The 24475-nt window shown below is 46.8% G+C and overlaps 1 protein-coding gene across 15 annotated transcripts in view; it reads right to left on the bottom strand.

Moving 5' to 3' along the window:
- The window catches only part of LOC147447623 (uncharacterized), a 110453-nt gene that overhangs the window by 58366 nt on the left and 27612 nt on the right, over positions 1-24475 (bottom strand). For all 15 annotated transcript variants that reach the window (XM_086523346.1, XM_086523347.1, XM_086523349.1 and 12 more), the window contains 5 exons: positions 13212-13372; positions 13002-13091; positions 12858-12926; positions 12341-12457; positions 12019-12252 (listed from right to left, as the gene is read on the bottom strand). In XM_086523346.1, coding sequence (XP_086379472.1) covers positions 12019-12252; positions 12341-12457; positions 12858-12926; positions 13002-13091; positions 13212-13372 — 671 coding nt within the window. The remainder of the gene's footprint in view (positions 1-12018; positions 12253-12340; positions 12458-12857; positions 12927-13001; positions 13092-13211; positions 13373-24475) is intronic.

Below are 24475 nucleotides of genomic sequence, written 5' to 3'. Positions count from 1 at the left end.
GTATACAGATGCATACACTTACCTTGGGATAGTCTTCACTGGGCCGAGGTTTTCTTTGGGGAGAGCAGCAGAGACTAGACTGACCAGAGCTTATGCGGCCTTGGGAGGCTTGGAGAGGATGTGTTCGCAGGTTCAGTTCCAGGAACCTCGGACAAAGTTATGGCTCTTTGATACTTTAGTAGCCTCAGCTATGATGTATGGGGTACAGGTATGGGGACCTCCTGTAGGCCAGGATGGTTGGAGACGTATGGAGAGGCCCTTGGTATCTATGATCTCCCGATTGATTAGAGCCAAGGCCTCCGTACCTCACGCGATCATTCGAGCAGAGCTAGCTGCCCCCCCCCATGGAGATTGAGGCGCTTACCAGATCAGTGTCCTTTGTGCACAGCCTATGGGATACTACTAGAGACAGATATGCTAGACTGGCCCTTGAGTCTTCCAGATAGTTAGCTCTACAGGGGGACACTTCATGCTGGTATGCACAGATGACTTCATGGTTTCAGACGCATGGCTTCACCATGGACAGGTTGCCCCCTTTCCAGTATTCTCTTCAGGCACCCTCGCTGTCTCTTACACGGGTGGAGATCACTAGACTCATTCGTCAGGACCTGATCCAGCTCGACACCAGGAGGACATGGATAGAGCCACCTCAGGAGTTGAGCACGAAGATGGCTTTCTATAGAGAGCATCTTCTCCACCTCACAGGAGATGGGTTTGTGATTCGACCCAGCTACATGGACACACATATGTCTCATGGTTTGCGTTGTGCCATTGGTCAGATACGCACATCCTCACATCAGCTCGAGATTGAGACTGGTAGATTCAGAGGGATACCAGCAGACAACAGGATATGCCGATTATGCCAGAGAGAGCCAGAGACAGAGTTGCACTACATATGTCATTGCACAGTGTTCTATGAGATACGGGGGCGTTTCCACTGCTTATTCAGAGAGGGTTTTGGTCCTCTATCTAGGGTCATGAGTTATGAGGATCAGAGATGTCTTGGACTATATCTACTTGAGTTACACAGGTATAGAGACACTTTACTGGGGAGAGCTAGAGAGAGGCAGTCCCAGAGACACATTACAGATTTCTTTTCACTAGATATGGGACAGCCAGAGGAGCAGCCACCACTGCAGAGCTCGTCCCACACTCATTCGACCACTACTGGCACTCTCATCGACCGAGCATTGGAGCTACAGAGATACAGACGACCGCGACTGAGGAGAGGAGCTACACAGCATCGACGGAGACTACAACAGAAGATTCGAGCCATACTCTCTCGACATTCAGAGTGCAGATGAGGATGGATCCTCACCATTTCTTCCATCTTTGTTTCACACACTGTTACATCCAGTTTACCGGGTACCTATTGTATCAGCTGCTACACCCACGTAGTTTTAGATTGTAGTAGTAGTAGTAGTATTTTGTTCCACTTCTAGTTCTTTTCTAGTTCTTTTGTACCCAGACATGGTATTAGATTCACTATTTTGTAACTGATTGGTCTCATAGGTCATTTTGGCCTTTTGAAGACGTTAATATAACATTTCATTTCATTTCATTTCTCTCTCTTACACAGGCAGGGGATGATTCTTTCACAAGCTTCGACTCCGATTTAGGCACCCTGCTTCTTCTTTCGATTACACAGGCAGGGGATGATTCTTGCACAAGCTTCGACCCCGATTTAGGCTTGCATTAAACAGGCAGGGGATGATTCTTGCACAAGTTTCGACCCTTGCATCCCCAAGCCCAAGCCCACAGTTCTCTGTCTCTCAGGCATACACAGCCTAAACTAAGCAGAGACTCCCACAAAACTTCAGTTTGGTGGGTGCACTCAATAACAAGAAGATTAGCATCGGAAGAATGACGACCAAAACCAACACTCCGAAGAGCTTTGCGAAAACACGACCAAGCCTTGCTGCTGTCCTATCAGCGCCAAGCAAATTTGACCGAATTGAACGCCTTCAAGCACATCTCGATCGCGTCATGGAAGAAAATCACGACCTCAAAGCTCGTCTTTGCAAGCTTGAGGCGCGATTTGATTCCATGGTCGATCTCGCCACCAATAAAGTGAAAGAAGTCGAAGCCAAGGCCATCGAAACCCACTCGGCAACCCTTGCGAAGGTGAAGACATGTGTGACAGTAGAGCTTTGAGAACAACGACTCCAAGCAGAAAATACCCTCAAGATCCGCATCGGTGGGCTACCTCAAGCATGGGAAACAACCGAGCTCGACTTCTCGGAACGCATCAACTTCCTCAACGAAACTCTCAAGCCGATCAAGGTCGACCACAATGCAATAAGTCGTATCACTTGGAGAGGCCCTGACCTACCTATACCAAGTGGACATGCCATCCTTGAATTCGAAAGTAGGGAATGTCGGGCTCAAGCTTCTTCCAACAATCAAGTCTCTTAAGGACACCAAGTTTTGTTATCGCAGAAGAACTCACCCCTGCTAACAACTCAAACGCAAAAGTGAAGAGCTCAAGAAGTACATTAAGCCCGCAAACAAGCAAATGGGCAGTCTACCGAGGTGGTAAAGCCATCATCCAGGAGTTTCGAAAACCCAAATCAGCTCTCCCCACAGCTGATCCCTCTTAGGTTTTTGTCCTTTTCATTTTTCATCTTTCCAATGGACCCTCAATCCTTAACTGATATGTATTCAGTGCGATCTGCTACAAACGTCACCGTTGTAATGTTTGTTTTTGGTCCCATGGGTCATATCTGACCTCCGTGGACGATAATTGAATCTCTCTCTCTCTCTCTCTCTCTCTCTCTCTCTCTCTCTCTCTCTCTCTCTCTCTCTCTCTCTCTCTCTCTCTCTCTCTCTCTCTCTCAGAGGACAATAACATAACATTTCATTTCATTTCGCTCTCCCCCCATGACAAGCAAAGTGGCTTCTCATGTGGCAAGCAAACTCTCCACATTCGGGGCCATTAACAAACATTCGAGATGAGGATAAAAGAATGAAGGAGATACAAGAATCTAGCAAGGAGAAAGAGACCTTTTTCAAAGAGTGGATAAAAGATAGAGGAATGGAATAAGGAGAGAGAAAGAGATGGACCTAGCGAAGGCAGAAATGAACTCCCTCGAGGCCACCCATCATGTGAAGAAGGTGAGATTCTCGAGGCGAACTCAGAAGCGATCAAGGAAGAGCTTACAGAAGCAATCAACAAGAGCATTGCGTGCAAAACGGAGGCCACCGAAGAAGGGTGGGTGGAGTTAGTGAAGCGGAACAAAGAGGTCAAGGTGGCGGCGGACAAAAAGGCTCAAGTGGACGCCAAGAAGAAGAAATCCCTTCTTGTACACACTACACTTGAGAAGGAGAAGATGCGACATACCCGCCGACTCAACATAACAGTCACTAGCATAGCGGAGTAGAAAAGTTCCACAATCGACATGGATGGCAAAGAACAACAAGGTCGTCGCATAGGGACTCCCAACCTATGGGACATAACATGAGTAGATTCACATTGCATTTTGGGACTGGTCACTGCAGTGGTAATCTATGTAGACATCCAGAGCGACTAGGGAAGGTGATGAGCAATCAAGACATTGTCATACTCAGAGAGACATAGAGAGCCCAGAGACGGCCTATCGTGAATCCACTAATTCAAGTGGGAGTACCTCGAGGAGTGGTCATTCTCTTCAGACAAGAGTGGCAGAGTAGGTTACAGATTATAGTAGTACCTCGAGGAGTGGTCATTCTCTTCAGACAAGAGTGGCAGAGTAGGTTACAGATTACAGAGACGGCCTATCGTGAATCCACTAATTCAAGTGGGAGTACCTCGAGGAGTGGTCATTCTCTTCAGACAAGAGTGGCAGAGTAGGTTACAGATTATAGCACAAGATCGAGAGGCCCGTTTCATTTGGATCCACTTAAAGATTACAAAGGAGGAGATTATATATGTCGCCCTATGTCATTTTGTACCCCTACGCTCCAAACTCGCTACCACTTACCGGGAGGAGGGTGGAGGGGAGTCACCGTACAAATGTTTGATGGAGGGGATTATAGAGTACTCTACACTTGGGGAAGCTTATCTCAAGGGAGACTTCAACGCTCAGACATGCAAGTAACAACGTGAGACATATGCTTTCAAGGACCAAGAAATACTACATGCTCAAGAGGAGAAGGACCAGTCTCAACAATCGACCCCACTCACTATATGTCACAAACTACTGACGTGTCACGCTACTGAAGAATGGAGCCAACCTGCACATCCCGACCGAGAGACCTAAACCCTAAGAAGAAGCAACAGCTGAAGTTTTACCAACTTACAAAGTGTCGCTGAGTGGCCTATATTTAAAGAAGAGTTCCCACCAACTTACGGTACCCGTCCGATGGGGCCAAGGGACCTAAAGACAGTAAAATAAAGCAGAACACACTCTCCAACTCTCTTGCAAATTCATTAATGATGTGGCAGAGCTGTAGGGACGCCCCACATTTTGCGTCGACATGCTGACGTGGCACTATACAGAGTGCCGCAAATTCGCGCTGACTGTTGATGTGGCAAATTTTACAAATATCCGAATTCGGTGTTGGCAGCTTCTAGTGTCGGTTTTTTGGACTAGATGCTTTTGAGTTTATAGCTTTTCATGTATACTTTTCATAGACCAAGGACTTCAAATATGAGCCAAGGGCTCATTCTATGGCACGCCCACGTGTAGAGGTGCGGAGGATGGAGTATTAGTGTTGTACAGCGTTAAAGCAATATACAGAAATACCAAAAGGGGCGCCAAGGTTTGGCCACTCCTCGTCTCGTGTGTCATGCATCTCTTTCAGTTCGGTGTTATTTGAAGTGCTTAAAGTTGTTTCATCTGCTCTTTTCCGTTGGCACGTGGTGCACGTCCCTATGACAATGGTGTCAGAGCTTCAGGCGTGTGCTTTTTTGAAAGCATACCAGTCCTACCAAAGAGGAGACAGATCAAGTTGGCGCTTCCAAGTTTACTTGGAAGTTACTCCATCGCGCATCGGGCGCACTCCGGTCTTCATCGCTATGTCTTACATGGCAAAAGAAATTCAAGATCACTTGCAGGAGAGGCATCAAAATCTTTTTCAAGCGACCGTTTTTCTCAGAGGCACTGTCACGAAGTCGTGGAAGTCTATAGCTACAAAGCCGTACACAAGGATTTCGCAAGCTTTCAAGAAAATTTTTGCCCAAACTTACATACCTTCAGACATCTTCCTTCGGATGCAGCTTCTAGGGTATCCTCAAATGCTTGCCATGGAAACCCTAGCAAATTACGACTTGAAATTTTTGGACATCTCGGAACAGGTGTCTCTGCTCAAGCTAATGACCTTGGAGACCTAGTGTGATTGCTATGTCTTGGGGCAATCATCAACACCACAGGAATACTGTCTGTCGAGGCTTGTTTCAACTATTCAAGAGCTTATGGACATGATGCTATCGCTTACAACCTTATGGAAGAAAATTAACCCTAATTTTGGTGGAGATTTCAAGATGGAAGCCCTGTCGACTTTTGAGCTTGACTAATGTTGTTAATGTTTTTTCAGTTTGATATTAGCAGTTTTCAGATTTTTGTTTGATAACTTGTTTGGAGATCCTGTTTGGAAGTTGTTTAAAATGGATGGTATGTGTTTTAAACCTAACTTGGTGCCGATTTGAATTGTTTGACTCTAGTTTTAATAATGGTTTGACTGATTGGTGATTTACTCAGTTGGTGCCGTTCCCCCACCGTTCCGATACCAGACTCCCATCAGGAACGCCCATCCGTTCCGGGCCGTTCTCTCAGCCGTTACAGGAGTTGGGCACAAAGATGGCTTTTTATAGAGAGCATCTTCTCCACCTCACGGGGGGTGGGTTTGTGATTCAACCTAGCTATATGGACACGCATCTTTCGCATGGTTTGCGTTGTGCCATTGGCCAGATACGCACGTCCTCGCATCAGCTCGAGATTGAGACTGGCAGATTCAGAGGGACACCAGCAAATAGCAGGATATGCCACTTATGCCATCTAGAGCCAGAGATAGAAGTACATTACATATGTCATTGCACAGTGTACTATGAGATACGAGGACGTTTTCACTGTCTATTCAGATAAGGTTTTGGGCCTCTATCTAGGGTAATGAGTTATGAGGATCAAAGATGTCTTGGGCTATATCTACTTGAATTACAGAGGCATAGAGAAACTTTACTGAGGAGAGCTGAAGAGAGACATCCCTAGAGACAGATCACAGATTTCTTTAGACTAGATATTGTACACCCAAAAGAACAGACAGAGGAACAACCAACTGTGGAGAGGTCTACCCGCACTACTGGCATTCTCATAGACCGAGCATTGGAGCTAGGAGATCTAGACGACCCCGATGGAGAAGAGGAGCTACACAGTTTCGAAGGAGGCTACGACAAAGGATTCAAGCCATACTCTTTCGTCGTCCAGAGTGCAGATGAAGATGGATCTCTATGGGGTCCTCCTAATCCTTGCATATTCTATGAGACGATCCTCATGGAGTCAGTGAGAGAAAATAGATGTTGCAAAAGCAACCAACCTCACTTTCTTAGAGGCGGACTCGGATGGGGAGTAATCCACATTTAAGCACGACCTCTAGAAAAACGCAATTGAAGTGACCATCCCACCCAGGCCCAAGTCGAGCATGCAATCCGTAAGGCTACATCCTCTGTCCAAGAATCCTCATGTACAAATACATAGCAAGGGAGGCTTTGAGTGTCAACAAACAAGTGTACCACAATGTGCCTGCAACCTGCTGCATCCGACGGTGTGTCAGACTAAACTTGGCTAAAGGCCAAAGTGTTCGTACCAGATGTGTCACTCCCAGGTTTCCTGTGTGGTGTGAGAACTCAATAGCCTCGACCTGGAGCCAGTCAAGAACTGTATGCAAGGTCCACTTTGTATGGTCCCTCTTGCACAACAGAAAGGAAAACCTTGCCGCTATATACAGAGCCTCAATGCCTCGGGCTGCTAAGAAGAGGACGTGAACTCGAAAGCAAGCTTCCTCCATGTCGGAAGAAGGGTCACCAATGAAGCGTCGCAAAAATCCCATTGTCTACGAATGTCAAAGCTGGTCAAACCACGAGGGATTGTTGCAAAAGGAGAGGTCTTGACCAGAAGAGGCGTCCTCAAGTGGGCCTGTCCCTCTCGAGCCATGCGACTCCTAGCAAAAGCACTACCAAGAGATCGTCTCGCTGCGGATGTGTGTCCTGACCATTGTGTCTGAGGAGTGTGGGATGGGTCGGGAGATGAGAGTGAGAGCCCCACCGGGGAGCGAGGAGGGGCAGTAGGAGGGAGTGGGGAGGAGACAGAGCGAAGGAGTCTGGAGGTGGAGGGGAGGAGGCAATGGAGGTGGAGCTGCTGCAGTGGCAAGGGCCTCCTCAGGGGGACCCCACTGGAGGGGCTCAGAACGGTTTTCTATTGGAACCCAATGCTGCTAAGCTGCACGAGTATGGCCACCAGGGGGGCAGTGTGGCGAGCCGTCCCTGTCGACAGCAACTGTGTACTTGCTGTCAACCGTCAGCTGGCTAACCGTTGGCCTTTGTCGAGGTACCAAGGGTACCTGTCTGCCGGGCATGCTCAACCTTTGGAGGCTGGCCGCTATCATGCACTGTGGGTGGAGATCTCCTACGAGGACAGGCCTTCACTAAGTGACCCATGTGTCTGCAAATGAAGCATAGGTTCGGGGAGTGCTGAATACTCAACCCTCTGGCGTAACCATCCTCCACTCACCATAGGTAGAAGGGCAGCCTTCAGGAGAGTGTGAGTGTCACGAAACAGGACGCAAACTGAAGGCACACCGACAACCTTGGCTGCAACTAAAGCAACCATGCACCAGGTCTCCGAGAGTGTCCGACCATGGAATCAATCCTAGAAAGAAGTGGTAAGTACTCCCTCCGCAGGCTTAGGAAGCAAACCGAAGTAGGCAAGTCTATCTCCTTGCCAAGAACATCCAATGCTGGATCGAACCCATGGAGCCACTGTCAGAAATGATCTATCACCGCTCGCATGGCCAATGGGCTCATCGAGATAACCATGGCAGCGTCTTTGGAGGCGCAAACTCTATCTGATAGTATTCTTGTCCGAGAAGCTGGATGTCAATGATCTTTCCCACCTCTGCTAGCAAGCGGGCCTGCACAAGGTCGCGTACCTCTCCTCAACTGAGACGACTGCCTATAATCTTGCAGGTGACATAGGTCTCCTGAAGGGGCTCCACCTCTACTACGAGGCTCGCTTGCTCTGTTGCGACAAAACAAGTCGGATGGTGGGCTCGGTGGGTTGGACCAGGGGGCTTCATTTGAGTCTCTCTATGGGGGATCACGCGCTTCTACCTGTGTCTGCTAATGCTAATGAAGACACGGGAGGGCGCATTCCTGCTGAGTAAACACCGACGAGCAATGTCAATAAGGCATCACTGTCGAGCCAAACGACAAGAGAGGCTCCTAGGGAGGGCTGACGGCGGAAACGAAAAAACACAGCGGAGAAGTGGGTGGGCAACGTTGGGGGGGAGTAGCGCGCTCGCCAGGGAAGGGGCGGGCAAAGCGAATGCGAGAGCAGGGGGGTGGGGTGCAGCACGAAGGGAGAGGGAGGGTATGGCCAAGGAGATGGGGTAGGGCAACGCGCGGGGAGAGATGCAACACGAGGGGGGAGCAGTGAGGTGAGAGCAACAGCGAGAAACATGGAGAGTATTGTTTCTTTTAAAGAAAATTCATGTACCCAAACGCTCAGGCTACACAATCTTTGCCGCAATCGTGGAAAGAGGGACTGGTGAAGTTGTTGCAGCAAGTACTGTGTGAAACTTTCTCACATTGGCGTCCTATCACGCTTATGCCAATCATTTACAAATTCACACACACACACACACAGGAACAAATGAGGAGGATGCGAGCTCCACATGTTAGGGTAATCGGCCTCAAGGACATAAACAATGTGGAAAAAGAGGTCACAAGCCTCACATCCATGATGGGGGTGGACAAGCCTTCACACACAAAGGCATGGAGAGTGGGCAAGAAGAGTGATGGCCCGGTTCAAAAGAGAAGCTCTCATACTACGCTTCCCCTCCTTGGAAGAGAAGAAGGAATTCTTGAGAAGAGGCCTACTCTCAAGAAGATAGGTATTTTCGTCGGTGATGATCTCATTCTCTACAGCTTGCGCATATGACAGAGGTAATGCCAGAGATTACGGCGGCAAGGGAGAAGGGAAAGATGGCCTTTAACAAAGATGGTCGAATGCTGATTGTAGAGTGGCGCTCTACAAGATTGTGTGAGACCTATGGGACCACATTGAAGATGCCTACTTGGAATTGTAATGGATCTATGAGGTTGGACGTTGGTGCCTTTGAGGACAGTTTCAGAGACAGGGACATTGTTTTCTTCTCAGAGACTTATCAGGCCCGTGGATAGCTTATGCCACATGTGGTGGGAGACAACCCACACGTCAGTCGGGAGATTTGAGCATGGGAGTAGAGGTTCAGGAGAAGTAGCAGTGCTATTTAGGGAGGAGTTACAGCCACTACTACATATTGTACGGAGAGATGATCATGCTAGATACATGTGGGTGAGGTTGAGAGCTGACACAAGCCGATTTCTATACATTGCTATATGTTACTTCCCCCCCATTACGTCAGTATATGCTGCATCTAGAGGACAGTCGCCTTTCTCTATACTAGATGATGATATATGGGAGTTTTCTAGGGATGGTGATATCATCCTCCTAGGGGACTTCAACGCCCGAACGGACGACTCTCAAACAGTCTTCTACGACACTTTAGGTGAGATGCTTAGAGAGCTAGATGTGGGTGAGTTGGGGCTTGACAAATGCTCACATGACAGAGAGCAATGAAGTATGGGAGATACCTCACAGAGATGACGACTACACTTAGGTTAGCCGTACTTAATGGCTTACAACGATTTCCTGGAGCAGCCGGTTTCACATGCTTTCCACAGACACGGGGCCAGTACAATGGACTATGTTATGGCTCAACCGAGCTTTATTCCTGGTATACAGGATTTCATAGTGAGAGCGAGACCAATGGGCGTAGCAGTGGATCATGCACTTTTGACATTGTCTGTTTCATTTCAATATAGTACATCCCAAACATCAAGAGGCAGGTCACATACCCGTTATACATTTACACCAGAGACTGATTCGGTTTATACACAGGAGATCTATAACCGTCTATGCACAACTGGTCCTGGCCTCTCAATGGAAGAGTGCACCACTTTACTGACTGAGACACTGCATGGTACAGCATCAGAGGCATACCAACACACTCATCCGGGTCGGAGGCAATATTCTGGGAGCATGCCCCAGAATAGTTGGTATAATGAGGAGTGCAGAGAGATGTGAGCACAGCTTCAGAGGGATCTTCTTTTAGGAGTCATCACTTACAAACAATCCCGGATTGGTTCCCGGTGACTTCGCCCAGATGGAGCGAGGCTTGTATCAATTGTTCTTGAGTAGAGACTCGAGAGAGGCATGGCGGTTCTTTCATGAGCACTCCCTTCCCCCAGTGATTACTTCCCCCGATGTGTGGAGCTAGTTTGTGAACTCCATGCTAGATGGATAGATTGTCTTCTGGGGATGGTCATGGGCATGGTTTGCTTGATTGAAATGTGAAATGAAAAGACATGAATCTGATAGTACCAAGAATATCCGTAAAAAGATCAGTGATAGATGTGGATGTGATTGCTAAATGGTTACAATGATCAGAATTTGTAACTGAGATCCTCGATAGAATGTGATTGATCAATGACTAATGTCTTTGTAGAAATGTTGGATTGGTGGAGTCTGGCACATGAGTACATAGAGTTGGTGTATATCGAAGAAAGTTTCTGTCCATTGGCTGTTTTTGCAGGCATAATTGAGGGCGATTACAATTCTCAAGAGGGGTAAATGTCACAAAGATATGACGTGGCATGGCCAACTGGAAGAGAAATGGCCGAGTGGACAAGAGACACTAAACGGACTAACTTGAAGAACTTATGAAGCACCGATCGTGGGGCCCAAAACCCTAAAAGACAGAAGCTTGAACCCTGAAAGAGATTTCCGTAAAGTGCGATGACATGTTGACATGGCAAATCGTACGGATGTTGACTTGGGAGGACTGTACAGATTTCTGTGTTTTGCATTGTTGGTGCCACATATCAGGCTGTACGGGTTTTCGCAAATTGCGATGGCTGCTTTTGAGAGTCTCCAACGCTAGCTTTTGTGAGCAAATGCTTTTGGGGGAAAGTGCTTTTGAACTAATTGTTTTTGGGGCTCTACTTTTAGGCATCCCTTATACTGTTTATCAGAGCCCCTAGAGCCTCACTCTGATGAGCATCTGGATGCAAAGTCTCAGAGCAGAGGACCCTTGGGAGTTGTACCCTGTTGTGATTAATAATAATGAAATACTGAAAGGGGTGCCAATCTTTGGGGCCAGTGCTTCTAGGCGCAAAACTCTGTCGTGCCATATCAACTTTCTCTCTCTATTAAAGTTCACTGATTTTGAAGTTTGTGTTCATGTGTTGCTATTGATTTCTCGCTTGGAGTGCCCAAGCCTGTTACAATTGTGAGTCGCAAATGTGGGCACACCGAGCCTTCCACCTAGTCCAATGCGTGATGCTGCAGATCAAGGTGAAAATTGTCTCAATGGTAGCAATTCAAGTGGCAACCTACATCTGGAATCATCTGTAGAATGCCCGAACTATATCCGAAGAAAATAAGCAAGAAGATCGGATCTGTTGGCAAGCCCTAAAAAGGTGCATGACCCCAAAAATTGCAAAGCCAGGCAACTATCCCCCGCGTCACGAACCATGCCCTCTCTAGTCAACAAACAACGAACTGCCATCCACACTGGCTGCGCATATAGACAAACCCAAAAAGAGTGCCTCAAGGACTCAGGCTCTAAAGTATATCTCTGACAAGTGGGATCGTGACCAATGACTGCAACCCAAGTGCCAACAAACAATCCTGCGTGCGCTATCATCCACATGAAAAAACATATCGTGCGCTGTTCTAAGGGTCGAGATCCATGACTAAAACTGTTGTGTGAAAGAGAACTTACCCACATTGTAAACTGAAGTTGTAAATCTTGGTAGAGACCCCCAGAACTGAAATTTGTACCAGCTGCATTGGATCTTATTGGAGAGACCTCTTTAACCATGGAACTCTCCCAATCAAGAACTAGCTTTACTCGATTTTCTTCCGAGAGGCTGGCATTTAGTTTCTTTGCTATGTATTCCATCCACAAGGGATGGTTTTGGTTCCAATTGTTAGCTCCCCACCTTAATGAAGCTATCTGCAGAAAGAGATTTCAGCATGCAAGACGAATTTCAGTTGCGATTACTAAAACAGCTGTCTTACAATCAGCATCTCCAAACAATTACAGAAGAAATTTTTCCGGTCGTGTCATATTCGAAACCACCAAGAACAGCTTCAAGAGGAGCGGTGGACCCAAACCATGTTAAACAGCAAGGCCTTTTTTCAGTTATACAATATTGAACCTGCCAGCCAGATAAATATTCGGCTCAATCAGAAAACCAACACCAACAGAAAAGGACGCACAATGCAATTACTCGTACAACAAGAGAAATCATTAAGAGAGTTGTTTTCCTGCGTACTGACCCCACCCCCCTGAAGATTTTTGACCACATAGACAGTATGCCCTTTTGCCCTTGAGCTTGAAAGTTCAAAATTTTTAAAAAGCTTTTGCATACAAAATGATTTGCACGTATGTGTAGAAATTATCACAAAAAATCAAAATTCACAGGGTTTTTTCTGATTCTTTGAGAGCAGCTTCGCTGATCCTTTGTTGAAATCATGCCCAACGTTCAATGAGCTTCCAAAAAAGAACCAAGTTTGACTACCGCACACCTTTCATTCAAAACGAGAAAACAAAGTTACCGCTGGATTGCTCAGGCTGAGGCTTGTGTTCCTTGAAAAATCTATTGCACTGTTAAAATGGTCCATTATCTGCATAAGGAAGAATATGAAGAAATTACATAATCACCCAATCAATGTTCTTGTTTGAAACATACAAAAACTTGCCTGATCATTGGTCATGCTCTTGTAAGATGGTCGCCAATTGTATCCCCAACTAGCAAAAACATTTATGGCTGTCTTTACACCTGTCAAGATCTGAAGGAAAAAAGAGTTGGGATCAACAAAGCTTTTACATAAACTGATACAAGACTTATATATACTTGGACAAACGTCCAGAAGTACAATAATGCCGTATCCATAAAACATGTAACTTACATCATCAACCTCCTCTGTAGACAAGTCAAGAGTAACGCCTATACTACGGGGGTTTTGCCTTAATGCAAGCTCAAAGGTTGAAAAACATTGGTGACCAGAAAGCTGTTCAAACCCAACGACCAATTGAGCCAGTGTTGCATTGAGGGTAGCATTGATAATGACTGCAAAGAAGTAACAGCTCCATCGTTCAATGTCACTAAAATATCCCTTCAGAATGGCAGTAAAAACATTGATGAAAGGCACAATACACTATTCTAGATCACACTTTTCCTTTATAAAGCTCCTTCCCTGTCATCCAGGTTTTTCTAAATGCAGCCTTCACAAAGTGCTCACCATGCTGACAAATCTGACCCTTACTAAGACATACCTCGCAAAGAAATCTTCACTTGGCTGGTTGACAGTTGAACATGTTTAATTAAATTGGTCTTCTAGCGAGACATTTTGGTCCTTGAATGACATGACAGAAGCTTGAGATAATATCAACTCATGTGGTATGCAATTTTCGGGTTAGTACAATCTTCCTCCCCACTCACAGCATTTTCCTGCTGCCATGCTCTCCTTCTCTGGTATTCTCTTCCCCTGTAAGCATGTCGGTGCAAGACCGCTTCCTTTTGCCCTTTATCACATGCCTTGGAAGAAGCTTTTGGTTCTTTCTCCTCCCTCTGGTCAAAAGACCTGAGAGCACCTAAAACAAGTCTCTCAATCTCTACATACCCATCCGCCTTTCTTCCAAGCATGTGATAGGCATTCTAAGCAATCCCTATCAATTGTGTCATCTTGTGCACTGGGTACTTTATGAAGTGGTAACCGGGAACTTTAGGTAGCCAAAACCATGTTTTTGCAGTTCTTGGCAATAATAGAGATTCTGCCATGCTACTGACACATCGAGCTCAAAAGCTAACTCTTCTAGATGCTGTGGTACTTGACGATGACAATGTTGACGATGGCGATGATGTCGACAACGACGACGATGACGATGTTGACGACGATGATGAGGATGATGTCAAGGCTGAAATCTGAAAATGCTAAGATCCGATGATGTGGATCTACTACTACTGCAAGGCACGGGCTGATCTGCTACCGCCGAGGACTGCAAGGGCTGAGAATGCAAAAAAGCTAACTGTCAAGGGCTGAAATCAGAAAACGCTGGCTGATCTGGGCTGAATCTGCACAACGCTGGCTGGTGTGTGCTGAAAACTGAAAATGCCACGCTGAAATGGGAGAGGATCTGTAACCGATGTTGCGGGTTCTCGCGAGGCTAATGGCTGAAAACTGAAAACGCTGGTTCTCCTTGCTGAAAATGCTGGTTCTTCTTGAGAAAAACGCTGGAGTTCCTGAGGTCTGCAAAAAGTTGAACCTCCTTGTGCCTTCTGCCTCTTCTGCTTCTTCTAGGCGCCTTGGGCCTCCTTATATAGCCATCAAGAATTGGGTCGAGCAAGGCTAGATGAGGCTCCACGATTTAATTGACAAAAATAATAGTCATCTATAAAGTAAATGACCTTATAAGAGGTGGTTCATACGCAACTACAAAACTGGGTCCTGCGTTGGCACATGCTCATGCTATGGGTTGTGCAATCAGAGGGCTTGCAGCTACTTTAAGTGCCTATACATGCACGGCCTGCGGGCAAGCTCACAAGGGTGCCAAAACACTTCCTAGGCTACATAAAACCATAGAAATAGGAACAACTTCTCCACATGCACATAGGGTTAGATCCGGGGGATACAGAAGAGGAGATTCAGAGCTTGAAAACGGAATTACGAAACCTAATCAAGGCCGAAGTAAATGTAACAGAATGCGTTATGCAAAAGAAACTCGATGAGGCAGTAGCAAGTTTTGAAGCATGGAGAACAAATATGGAAAAACACATGGGGGAAAAGGATGCAATAATCGAGGAGCTAAAAGGAGAACTTGCGGCTTGCAAATCTGCAACTAAGGAGGAGGGAGACGACCAACCTTCGGTACTGAAGGACCTCGAGGACATGAAGGATCAGATGAAAACTCTACGGGAAGGAGATGAACAAAAATCGAAAACGCCATCTTCATGGGCGGAACGTCTTGTGAAGACACAAGAAAAGGTTGATGAAGCAGAGAAATGGATTGAGGATGCGAAGAAAGGGAAGGCCCAGATGCTCGAGACCGCACCTACTTCTACCATTATTAATATGACCATTGAGGAAGAGCAGAAAAGGAAGACTCGGGCTCTGCATGTGCGGGTCACAGGAGTCGAAGACAAACAGAATGTAGATGAAGAAGTGAAGGAACTGCTACAACGCATGGGCATCACAGAGCCTACTCACACAAGTGCATGGAGAGTCGGCAAGAAAGGAATCGATGAGAACGGAAACGTAAAGGAAAGGGCACTTATTCTCCGATTCCCGAATATAGAAATAAGGAAAGAATTTCTAAAAAAGAGGCCTACTCTTAAGAAAACCGGTATTTTCCTGGGAGATGACCTTACATTGGCACAAGTGACACACATGCAAGAGTTGATGCCAGAGATCAGGGCAGAAAGAGAAAAGGGGAAAATCGCCTTTTATAGAGGAGGGAAAGTAGTGGTTCTGGAAAAGCGCTCAGCGTGACGGTGCGAGACCTATGGGGCGACGCTCCGGATAGCGCCGTGGAATTGTAATGGATCATATGGGCTAGATGTAGGTGCCTTTGAAGACAGCTTTAGGGACAGAGACATAGTTTTCTACTCAGAGACACACCACATACCGGGACAGCGCATGCCACATGTGAAGGGTTATTTATGAGAAACAGTTGGTCGACCAGATAAGAGATCTCTACAGGGTAGCCGGGGTTCAGGAGGAGTAGCAGTATTATTTAAGGAGGAGCTGAAACCACTACTACAGATTATCAGGAAAGACAAGCAAGCAAGGTATATGTGGGTGAGAATGACAGCCGACACAAGTAGATTTCTATATATCGCTATATGCTACTTCCCTCCGAGTACCTCAGTCTACTCCTCACCTAAAGGACAATCCCCTTTCTCCATATTGAATACTGATATATGGGAGTTCTCTAGAGATGGAGACATCGTTCTCTTAGGAGACTTTAATGCCAGAATGGCCAACTCTCAAGCAATATTCTATGATACTTCTGAGGAAATGCTCAGAGAAGTGGATTTATCACAGAGGGGGCTTACTAGAAACTCACAGGATAAAGAACACACTGAATATGGGAGACATCTCATGGAGATGGCAACTATACATGGTTTGGCCATACTTAATGGTCTAGAGAATTTCCCGTTATCTGGGGGATTCACATGCTTCCCGCACAGGCATGGGGCCAGGACACTGGATTATGTCATGACTTCACCAAGCTTTATTTCTAGTATCAAGGAATTTAAGGTGGGACCCAGACCGGTTAAGATTGCAGTGGATCATGCTCTATTGACCTTATCAATCTCCTTCCAATACAATGCCTCTCAAGTACAAAGGAAGAAGACACACAAGATATACTTTCACGCCAGAAACTGATTCAGTCTATGTGGAAAAGATCTATAATAGGATGTGGACAGCCGAGCCAGTATATATTGTAGAGGAGATTACTTCTCAATTAACAGAGATACTACATGGAGCAGCACAAGAGGCATACCCACATACTCAACCTGATCAGAAGAGAGGATCTGGGAACATGCCTCAAAACAGTTGGTACGACAAGGAATGCAGAGAGACGAGAACCCAGGTCCAGAAAGAGCTTACACTTGGGATCATCACATATAAGCAGTCTCGAATTGCTCTTCGGCGTATAGTACGTCGCAAGAAAAGGGCATTTTTAGCCAAACTGGAGAAGGATTTATATCAGCTCTTCTTGAGTCAGGACTCACATGAGGCATGGCGCTTATTTCTCCTAAGATCTGGGGTCACTATGTAACATCATTATATATGGTATATGGACAGCCTCCATTACCAGATCCGCTAGAGCCATGCCCTGCTACTATTACTTTCTTTACTACGGAAATGGTGGAAAAAGCCATTGACAAGATGAAGACAAGAAGAGCATATCATCATGATGGTTCAGTAGTAGCAGAACATCTGATCCATGCAAGGGATCTACTTTCAGAAGTCCTTGCTCGTTTGTTTAATCGGGTCATGTGTGAAGGATTACCTGAATCTTGGAAATTATCTACTATCGTACCTATTTTCAAGTCAGGGGATCCTATGATACACGGGAACTACCGTACCATTATGGTAGGTCACACTTTGACCCGACTGTACGCATCCATTCTTGAACAAAAATTGAGTAGATGGGCAAAGAATGAGGGCATAAGGGCAACAGGACAAGCTGGATTCAAAAGGGGTTATTCCACTTTAGATCGTATTCTTACGCTTAGAGCCATTATTGAGGAAGGAAGAGCAAACGGGAGAAGGATGTATTGTTGCTTTGTGAATTTTCAGAAAGCTTTTGATACAGTACCAAGGGCCAGATTGATGCGCAGGATGCAAGAGTTAGGGGTCCCCAAAGAGATTATTTGGGGGATCATGGCCTTATACGGGTCAGTAAGTGGTTATGTACGTACTCCAGAAGGGGATTCCGACATTGTTCACTCCACCGTTGGAGTAAAGCAAGGATGCCCATTGTCCCCTACTTTATTTGGTATGTATATAGATGGGGTATCAAATTACATTGATAGAGAAGGTGACAGAGGTGCTCAACTTGCAGGGTCATGGATCCCTTTGTTGTTGTATGCAGATGATATTGTATTGATAGCAGAATCACCAGATGGAATGCAAAGGCAGCTAGATGCATTACATAAATTCGCGGAGGACAGTGGACTGTCGATAAACTTGGGTAAAACCAAATTTATGGTGTTTAACACCACACCGCAGTGCGTTAGGAGATCGGCACCTACATTTGCATATGGCCAGGATACAGTAGAGTACACAGATGCATACACATACCTTGGGGTGGTATTTGCAGGACCGAAGTTTACTCTTAAGAAAGCAACGGATGCTATCCAGAGCCTCTGCAGCCCTGGGAGGGTTGGAGAGGATGTGTTCACAAGTACAGTTTCAGGAACCACGAACAAAACTTTCGCTCTTTGATACTGTGGTGGCTTCGGCTATGCTTTATGGGGTCCAGATATGCGGACCATCTGTGGATCAGGATAATTGGAAGTCAATGGAGAGACCTTTGGTATCTATGATTTCCCGAATGATTAGAGCCAAGGCCTCCGTACCACACGCGATTACCCGAGCGGAACTAGCTGCCCCTCCGATAGAAATTGAAGCTCTTACCAGATCAGTGTCCTTTATACATGGTTTGTGGGATACAAATAATGGCCGATATACTAGACTGGCCCTCGAATCCTCTCGACAATTGGCAATGAAAGGGGATACATCATGCTGGTATGCGCAACTATCCGCGTGGTTTCAGAGACACAGGTTCGGTATGGAAAGATTACCCCCCTTCCAATACTCTCTTGAGGCTCCATCACTGGCAATTACACGAAAGGAGACTAATAAAATCATCCGACAGGATCTTATACAGTTGGATACTAAGAGGACATGGGTAGACCCTACACAAGAATTGAGCACGAAGATGGCCGACTACAAAGAAAACTTCCTACACCTATCTGAAGATGGATTTGTGATTCGCCCGAGTTACATGGATACCCACCTGTCTCATGGTTTGAGATGTGCTATTGGTCAGATTCGTACATCCTCACACCAATTGGAAATTGAATTTGGCAGATTTAGGGGAATCCCACCTGAGAGCAGAATTTGGAACTTGCAAGTTTTGCGGAATGGAGCCGGAGACAGAATTACACTATATATGCCACTGCACAGTATACTATGAGATACGTGGGCGTTTTCATTGCCTCTTTAAAGAAGGGTTTGGACCTCTAGATAGAATCATGCAATAACAAGATCAAAGATGTTTAGGCTTGTACCTACTGGAACTACATCGGCACAAGGATAATCTAATGAGAAGACAAAGAGCACTACGGCCTCAGAGGCAGATCACAGACTTCTTCGGATCGAGAGAAGGAGTGGAAGGGGAAGCAAGAGGCTAGCAGCCAACACAAAGGTGTACCCACATTCATACCAAAGGCACCCTAATTGACAGAGCGATTGAGCTTAGGAAATCGAGACGACCACGACCAAGATGCAAAAGCACACTTCACCGGAGGAGACTACAACAAAGGATTAGAAGCATTCTAGCCAGACACCCAGAATGCTCCTAAGAAGTTTATTTAATACTTTGTATTTAGTTTTTTCGCATTTACTTTCACACTTTTCACACTTAGTACTTTAGTACTAAGGTACCGAGACATTGTAACAGATTCACCACTTTTGTATCAGTTTGGTCTCATAGGTCATTCTGTTTTTCTTAATTTGAAAACGTTTATAACATTCTCTCTTCTCTCTCTCTCTCTCTCTCTCTCTCTCTCTCTCTCTCTCTCTCTCTCTCTCTCTCTCTCTCTCTCTCTCTCTCTCTCTCTCTCTCTTTGTTATCCTAGTTTAATTTATTTTGTTAATCTGACTTTGTATCAGATACACCGCATTGTAACTTTCTGGTCTCATAGGTCACTTTGGCCTTTTGAAGACGTTAAAATAACATTTCATTTCATTTCTCTCTCTCTCTCTCTCTCTCTCTCTCTCTCTCTCTGCCCCTGCCCTCCCCTGCCCCGACCTCCCGCCCTCTCTCTCACCGGCTGCCCCCTGCACTCCTGCTGCCCCGACCTCCCGCCCTCTCTCTTTGCCTGCTGCCCCCTGCACCCGCTGCGCTCTCTTTCTCTTTCTCTTTCCTGCTCGCTGCCCCTGCGCTCTCTTTTTCTCTATGCGATCACGGTCCCCCCCCTTTTTTTCTCTCTCTACGCGATCATTGTCCCCCCCTTTCTCTCTCTACGCGATCGCTGTCCCCCCCCCCCCCCCCCCCCCCCCCCCCTCTCTACGCGCTGGTCCACCCTCCCCCAAGGCTAGAAAAATACATTCCTATCCGAAGAAAATAAGGGCAAGCTTGAAAGCTTTCAGGGTTTTAAGTTAAAATTTGAAGCTTTTGCCGGTATTTACACTAAAACTTGTCCGGTTTTCTTAAAGGCAAGCTCAAAATCTAGCCGGGATTTGCAAAAATACACTATACCGCGGTTCCTTCACATTGCTCCCCTCTCTCTCTCTCTCTCTCTCTCTCTCTCTCTCTCTCTCTCTCTCTGCCCCTCGCTTGCCATACCTCCACACGCTCCCCCACTCGCCTAGCTACCACGCCCGCTGCTTGTGTGGGTGCACACCCCTTTGTCGCGGCCTCTCAATCATGAGAAAGCCGAATAGCAAGGATGACCCGGTGGAGGATGCCATCCAAAAATGCAAAGAAGAACTGAATGAGTCCATCTGCAAGATCAACCCCCACCTCTTAGGTACTATTAACGGCCTCGACGCACGCGTGGCAACACAGGAGAGCACGATACGTACACTCGAAGATCGCGTGAAGGCCCAAGATGAGGAAATCGCACTACTCAAGAAAGAGCTTGCAAAGGTGCGATCGCAGAATGTCCTCCAAGAGGGAGAACTTCAACCCTTTGTCATTGAAGAGCTTAACACGATCCAAGAACAAGTACGGGCCATCAAAGAATGTGGGGAGCAACAAAAAGAAATGACAACCTCGTGGGTAGATGTCATCACAAAGACCCAGCAGAAAGCAGAAAGGGCCGAAAAATGGATCGAGATTGTCAAGAAAGGGAAAGGCAAGGAAATAACTCCCACCCCCACACCAACCATGATCAACTTGACACTCGAAGAGGAGCAAAGGAGACGTGTGCGGGCCTTACACGTAAGGGTATGTGGCCTCAGAGACCAAGATAATGTAGACAAAGAGGTGAAAGAACTCATGACGTTGGTGGGGGTCAACGAGCAGACGCATACAAGGGCTTGGAGAGTGGGCACTAAGAAAAGTGGGAGCAACGGAGAAACCTCGAAGGAAAGGGCACTCATTCTCCGCTTCCCCTCCATGGAAGCGAAGAAAGATTTCTTGAAGAAGAGAGCGACTCTAAAGAAGACGGGCATCTTTCTTGGAGATGACCTCACCCTCTCGCAGATTGCTCATATGCAAGGAGTAATGCCGGAAATAAGAGCAGCAAGGGAAAAGGGGAAGATTGCCTTTTACAGGGATGGAAAGGTGGTGATATTGGAGCGACGCCCTGCATGACGGTGCGAGACCTATGGGACCACACTAAAGATGGCAACCTGGAATTGTAACGGGTCACTCCGTCTTGATGTAGGGGCCTTTGAGGATAGCTTTATGGGGAGTGACATCATTTTCTACTCTGAGACGCATCAAGCACCGGGACAATCCACGCCACAGGTGAGCAAATATAGATGGGAGACAGCCTGCAGACAAGAGACCAAATCGGAGCATCGAGGACGGGGCTCAGGGGGAGTGGCAGTTCTATTCAGGGAGGAACTGCGGCCAATGATATATATAGCACGCAAGGATGAACAGGCTAGGTACATGTGGGTGAGGCTCAAGGCAGAGACGGGCAGATACCTCTGCATTGCTATTTGTTACTTTCCTCCTAGTACGTCAGTATATGCATCACCTAAAGGACAATCCCCCTTTGCTATTTTGGATAATGACATATGGGAGTTTTCCAAGGATGGTGACATTATCATACTGGGGGATTTCAATGCTAGGACTGCCCACCACCAGACAATATTCTATGATACTTCCGAAGAGATGCTCAGGGAGCTGGACGTCACAGAGATGGGTCTATCCAAACTATCACAAGATGAGGAATACACTGAGTATGGTAGATACTTGATAGATATGGGAACCGCACACAGATTGGCCATTGTGAATGGCCTACAAAGATTTTCGACAGCTGGAGGTTTTACTTGCTTTCCACACCGACATGGTGCAAGCACAGTGGATTATGTTATGGCCCAGCCAGGTCTCATCCCATTCTTTCAGGATTGGTGGGCACTAGGCCAGTTGGAGTAGCAGTTGATCATGCTATCGTGTCTTTCAGCCTGACCTTTCAGTTCAGCACAGCTCCATTAGGTGGGGTCCCCATACACACTCGGTATACCTTCATGAGGGAGACGGATTCTGTGTATATGGATGAGATATACAGGCAGCTATGCACCCAGGAGCCAGGACGGCCACTAGATGAACTCACTCAGATTTTGACAGAGACACTCCATGATGCAACATCAGAGGCATACCCCCACAGCCAGCCCACACGGAGACGATCTTGAAACATGCCCCAGAACAGTTGGTATGATGAGGAGTGCAAAGAGACGAGGATCAAACTACAGAGGGAAGTGCTCACAGGTATTACCACACATCAATAGTCACGGACTATCTTTCGCCGCCTAGTGCGACAAAAGAAAAGGGCCTATCTATCTCAGCTAGAGCGGGATCTATATCAGCTATTTATAAGTCAGGACTCAGGCGAAGCATGGAGGCTATTCCACAAGCATTCACCACCACCCGCGGTCACCTCCACTGAGACATGGGGGGAATATGCCACATCTCTCTACACAGCATCAGGGCAACCACCTCTGTCGGACCCACTAGAGACATGCCCAGAGACATGCTCTTTCTTTACTGCGGAGAGGGTAAGGAAAGCCATTGACAAGATGAAGACAAGGAGAGCGCATGATCATGATGGTCTGGTAGCAGAGCACTTCATCCATGCCAGGGATATGCTTGCAGAGCTCCTGGGCTATGATGTTTAATCGAGCCATGTATGAAGGCTTCCCGGAGACCTGGAGTATGTCTACGATTGTTCCTATTTTCAAGTCAGGAGATCCCATGATTCCCGCGAATTATCGCACCATCATGGTTGGCCACACATTAGCTAGGTTGTATGCATCCGTCCTTGAGCAGGAGTTGAGTAGATGGGCAGAGCGAGAGGGAATAAGAGCACCACGGCAAGCAGGTTTCAGGAGAGGTTTCTCCACTCTTGACCAAATTCTGACACTCAGAGCTATTATTGAAGGTAGACACCATGGCAAGAGAATCTATTGTAGCTTTGTGGATTTCCGCAAAGCTTTCGACACAGTGCCGAGAGCCAGACTTATACACAGACTACAGGACATGGGTGTGCCCAAAGAGATGATATGGGGTATTCTGGCTCTATACAAGACAGTGATGGGACGGGTACACACCACTGAGGGAATGTCTGACATGGTCCACTCCACTATCGGAGTAAAGCAAGGATGCCCACTATCCCCGACTCTTTTTGGGATGTATGTGAATGAGTTTTCAGACTATGTAGAGCGGCAGGGAGACAAGGGGGCTCAGCTAGCAAGGACATGGATTCCACTGTTACTATATGCTGATGATATTGTGCTGATTTCAGACTCCCCAGAGGGGATGCAGCGTCATTTGGATGCTCTGCATACATTTGCTCGTGACAGTGGATTGTCGGTCAATCTGGGAAAAACCAAGGTTATGGTGTTCAACACCACACCACAGTGGGTCAGGAGGTCGGCACCCACATTTATGTATGGCCAGGAGACTGTGGAGTACACAGATGCATATACCTATCTTGGGGTAGTATTCAGTGGACCGATGTTTTCACTAAGGAGAGCATCAGAGACTAGACTGACGAGAGAATATGTAGCTTTGGGAGGACTGGAGAGGATGTGTTCGCAGGTTCAGTTTCAGGAACCGCGAACAAAGCTATGGCTCTTTTGACACTCTAGTAACTTCAACTATGCTCTATGGAGTTCAGGTATGGGGACCCTCAGTAGACCACCATGGGAGATCTGGTAATACAGATGGATGGAGATGTATGGAGAGGCCTCTGGTCTCTATGATCACTCGGATGATTCGGGCTAACGCCTCAGTACCACATGAGATTATCCGAGCCGAGCTAGCTGCCCCCCCCCCCCCCCCCCCCCCCCCCCCCCCCCTTGTGGTGGAGGCACTGACGAGATCAGTGTCCTTTATGCACGGTTTATGGGATCTCCCCAGAGACAGATACGCTCGGCTTGCCCTGGAGTCATCTCGACAACTAGCTCTATAAGGCGATACAGCATGTTGGTATGGACAGATGGCATCATGGTTCCAGTCGCATGGTCTTAATATGGATAGATTACCTCCGCTTCAATACTCCTTGGATGCACCCTCCTTGTCTCTCACACGGACAGAGATCACCAGGCTCATACGTCAGGATCTGATTCAACTAAATACCAGGAGCACATGGATACAACCGACACAGAGTTGGGCACGAAGATGGCCTTCTACAGAGAGCATCTTCTTCAACTCACGGAGGACGGATTTGTGACTAGGCCACCATACATGGATACACACT

This window comes from Adiantum capillus-veneris, chromosome 11 (genome assembly GCF_014529385.1).
Source record: "Adiantum capillus-veneris isolate H3 chromosome 11, ASM1452938v2, whole genome shotgun sequence".
NCBI lineage: Eukaryota > Viridiplantae > Streptophyta > Polypodiopsida > Polypodiales > Pteridaceae > Adiantum > Adiantum capillus-veneris.
Note: the sequence above shows the minus strand (reverse complement) of the source record. Positions and strands in the feature narration are given on the sequence as shown.